Source organism: Phyllostomus hastatus, unplaced genomic scaffold (genome assembly GCF_019186645.2).
Source record: "Phyllostomus hastatus isolate PE091 unplaced genomic scaffold, TTU_PhHast_1.1 phas_contig_58, whole genome shotgun sequence".
Taxonomy (NCBI): Eukaryota; Metazoa; Chordata; class Mammalia; order Chiroptera; family Phyllostomidae; genus Phyllostomus; species Phyllostomus hastatus.
The window spans coordinates 38,724,422-38,728,982 of NW_025333916.1; the positions used below are offsets into that span (position 1 = coordinate 38,724,422).

The window sequence follows — 4,561 nt, forward strand, 5'->3', positions numbered from 1 at the left end:
GAGCCCTTTTGTTCAGGGGAAATCAGCTGAGACAAGGCAGCAGGCACACAGGGCCCCTCCAGCACATGCATCCTTCTGCCGTAACAAGTTCAAATGCGCTTTTCTTTTCCTTCAAACTTTTCATTTTGAGATAATTGTCAATTTGCTTGCAACTGTAAGAAATAATTCAGAAAGATCCGTGCACCACTTATCCAGGCGTCCCTAGTTAGGTAGGTAACATCTTGCAGGACAATAGTTAAAAGCAACAAGGATATTGATATAATCCATCGACATGTGTTATGTTCTGAAAATCAATTTAACGCTTTGAAAAAGCAGCAAATCCATAAAAATGCCTTGGGTTCAACAGTCTTTCGATGATTGTTTGCGTGTTTATGGACAGACCAGCTTGCTTGGCTGAGGGAGGCATGGCAGGCACCATTGACTCACCGAGCCGCGAGGTCTTCGAATGTATCAAACTTCTCTCTCACTGACAGCACTTACTGTGAAGGAAGAACTTCTTTGCATTTTGTTTCAGTTTAGGATTTCCAAAAATTAAGACAATGGAGTGTACAGAGGGGTATAAACCAACCAGCAACACGCAGACAAAAAAGATGAAGTTTCTGATCTTGAAAATATGAGAAAAGGCTAAAGTAGCCATCAGGTACTGGGAGACATAGAGGACCAGGAAGGACAGGAAGGACCGGAGAGCAGTGATGTGGACACTCACGCTCGGGGGCCTGGCTCCGGTTGCTGTGCTTATCATCTGCTGGGTGTGTCTCCCCAGGGAACATATCAGGAGAAGAACAGAGATAAGGAAGATAACTAAGGGCAATAAGAGTTCAATGAACAAAACTACAAGCTGTAACACAGGTATTTCTTTGATTTCTCTGACTTGAGTTGTTGCATTTGGGAATAAAAAGCTTGACCAGGTTTTTTGGAAGAGAATCCATGCATATTTTCTGTGGAAAATAGAAGTGAGAAATGTACATAGCACAGTCCCCAAAATCAGCCATGGCACCAACTTGGAGATCCTCAACTTCAACCAAGAGAAGAGTGGGTGAGTGATGGGGGAGATCTTGGTGCAGTAGAAAACGCTGAGCCACGTGGCAAGCCAAAGTTCCAATGGGTATATAAACATGAACATGACAAAATACCCACCAGAAGGAGGGATTTCGACCAAGGAAACAAGAGCCAGATTAAAGTAGAATATGACTATCTGGAGACAAATCCTGGAAGTCGCCACACAGCAAAGGAGGAGGTCGAAGGGCAGCATCTTTCTCTGCTTGATCCAGTCTGTGCTGTTCACAACCACAATGATGCCGTTTGCTAAAACCCCCATGAGACACTGTATCGTTGCAAAAATAAGATGGGTAATAAAAAGAGACTCTAGCATTTTGACAAAAAAAATCAGTTGTTTTAAAAACTGATATAGTTATATATTTTTGGGCAATTTGAATTATTCAAGTTTTCTCTTTTTCTTCCACTAGATTGAACCCTTATGGGGGACACGGCTCTAATAAGAAAGGCAGTGAGGCAGCAATGTGTTTATAGCACAGTTTTCTCCACGTCGTTCCGAGGCAGTCAAATAAGAAAGAGATAGTCTAGCAACAATTTGCTTGTTCTCGATGGCTTTTGCATTTTCCAGGCCTCGTTAGCTTTCGACATCAGCATCACAAGCAAATGTTGGGAATGAGACACCTTCAGGTCTGGGAGAAGGGGTCTTCTGCTACGTCATCGGTGGAAGTTTCTCAGCCCCTCACGGGTAGCAAGAATATTTGTGTCTGCAGGTGGGATTCTACTTAATGTTTGCAAAGCATTCTTTAAAAACTTTTTTTTTGAAATTGTCACCTCTGCTATCATGATGCAGACATTCAGCCACGTAAGTCTCCTAAGGAGGTGTTTTCTACTAGGCAATGGCTGAGCAATTCAGGACCACCCAACACTTAAAACAGTGATGTAATAAAATATATGTAACACACAGAGAGCATCACAAAATGTGGATTCAGTCGGTCGAAGGCCTAAAGAAAAGCAATTCACAGCTGAGAGAATCAGTCGGCACCATCCATGCCAGCAACTCTCTGCAGAATAACACGAGGGTTGGAACCTTTCCCTGGTTATTCTTTCAAAACCAGGAGAATTTTGTGACGTGAGCTTGTTGTTCCAGGGGAAAAAAGTAACGATAAAAGAGCACATGACTCAATGTGTTGTTACGACAGACTATTTTTGGAAAAATTAAGTTAGCATTTTTTAACATGCGTGCAGTGCCAGGTCTTATGCTAAAGCAGGTTTTCTTGATGTCAACACTGTCAACGTTTGGGTTGGATAATTCTTTGTCAGTGTGGGGAGGGAGCTGTCCTGTGCCATGTAGGATTCACCAGCATCCCTGCAGTCCACCCACTAGGTGCCTATAGTACGCTCCCCTCCCCAGGTGTGAAAACCAAAAAGGTTTCCAGAAATTGCCAAATGTTCCCTGAATGGCAAAGTCACACCCAGTTAAGTACCACTCTCCTAAATACTGGGGCACCGCAGTGGATAGAACTGAGTTTCTGTCCTCCAGGCACTCAGAGACTAAAGGCAGAGCAAGACACGTTTACAGTGTGACGACAAACTAAATCAGTTATTTGGACAATTTGCCACCAGAGCACAAAGTGGGGAAGAATTTATTAAATGCTGGGGGAATTGAAGCTTTTCTAACGTAGCACTTGATCACAATGTTTCCAGCAGATCCCCCACGGAGGCTTATGTCCTGGATACAGGTCGCTTTGTCCAGAGACATCAGAAACAACACTTAAGATGAATCCTACATTTAGCAAGCTGACAGGAGGACCAGATGAAAACACCAGCGGTGAGTTACTTTGTCATTCTTCTCTGAATATGTGATATCTGTGCAATTCAGGCTCCACTTCGCTGTTCTTGTCACAGCTTCCGCGTGATGAAGGGAACAAAGGGGAACATCTTCAAGGAGGCACGGAGGGACGCAGCTCCTGAGTGGCTTCTACTGAAACAGATCCGGAGTAGACCGTGACCATCAGGATAAACCTTGTTCTTCTCCTTCAGGTGGAAAACAATGTACTAAAAAACTTTGATTTTACCTTCTGCAGACTGGAAAAGCAAAAATGGAAGGGCATCCATCTATGAAATAACGAAGCTAAGAACACTCGAAAGAGAAGTAACTACTATTTCCCCGGTTGCTCAATCAAACCTCTATCAAGGCGCCGGCCTCTTTGCTGGCATGTGTTGGTTGCCAGCCTGTGCCCTGCGAGGCTCAGCCCTGGGAAGCCATGCCTGGGCTTTCTCCTCATCCCCAGCATTCATTTATTCTTCAGTGTTTGGCTTATGGAGCATTTGTTAGGTAAAACCAAATTCAATTACATAAGGGTTTTTGTGACAAAGGAAAAGAGAAATAAATATTACAAAGCCACAGTGAAAGACAGCTTTTGCTTTCTAATTCTCTGTTCCTGGAGACATCACATCATAAGACCAGCATCTCTAGCTCTTTCCTATTGCTCCAGTGTTGCCAAGACCTTTGTGTTCTGAGTCCTTTAGCATGATCTGGGCATTTCAATATTGCACAAAAAGTAATGGTCAAACTAAGGCAGAAAAGTGGAAAAATTCTATTTTGATTCTAGAATAGTAATATAGTCTTTCTGAACTGACAGCCAACTAGCAGAGATCACGCAGAGTATACCAAAGACTTAAATGAAATAACTATGTCCAATTCTATTTATTAACATGCTGTTTGTCTTTTGGATTCAAGCATCTTGAGGGGATATTTGATTCTCAAATATTCTATTATAACTTTTCTTAGAACTAGCTTGGGGAGTACAGGCAATTCTTCATAGAGAATTTTGTTTCATAAAGAACAGCTCTTCTGATGCAGAAATCCCATGAAGTAAAAAATAAAAATTCATGAGGCTGAAGCTGCATTTTTTTTTCATTAAATAATTTCCATCACCAGTCCCTCTAGTGAGCCCACACAAAGGCTGCTGAAGGCACACCATTCCTGGACAAGTGCCAGCAACTCGCTGGAGACTTGTATTTCTTACACTGAAGGGGGCTGGATAAGAGATGTCCATCCATAGCAGCGGAGCACTTGTGTGGCTGCTAAACTAATGTCCTATTCAGACCCCAGGGGCAGCTGCATTTCAGCGCTGATGTGAAGACCTCCGGGGTCATGTTAGCCAGCCTTCCCCTTAGTTTTTACTACATCAATCAAAATAACCACGAGCCTCTATCACGCTGTGCTGAGCGAGAGCGAGCTAAATATTTTAATGAGCAATGCAACAAACCATAGAAAAATGCTCCTAAATATAGAAGCCCTTTGCATCTCTTAAGAAGCAGTTGGTTTTCGTGAGAAGGACACATCAGAGAATTTCTGGCTCTGAGATGAAAAACCTATGTCTGGCCTCACCTGTCAGTCATCAGCTCAGAATGGTGACAGTTTTACACGGACAAATGGCTCGGAACAGATGGGACAAGTCCCGATGTGGAGAAATTCACATGATGATTACCCCATGTTACCCTGATTAAATCTGCTCACTCACACTCATCTGTAATGAGCAGTCATTAAAAGAGACAATAC

General features: G+C 42.9%; 1 protein-coding gene across 1 annotated transcript; it reads right to left on the minus strand.

The window, feature by feature from the left end:
* Positions 1–463: 463 nt before the first annotated feature.
* On the minus strand, positions 464–1,372 carry TAS2R1 (taste 2 receptor member 1). The gene has a single exon (XM_045847740.1). It carries the CDS (start codon positions 1,370–1,372, stop codon positions 464–466), a length of 909 nt encoding a protein of 302 aa, XP_045703696.1.
* Positions 1,373–4,561: the final 3,189 nt, after the last annotated feature.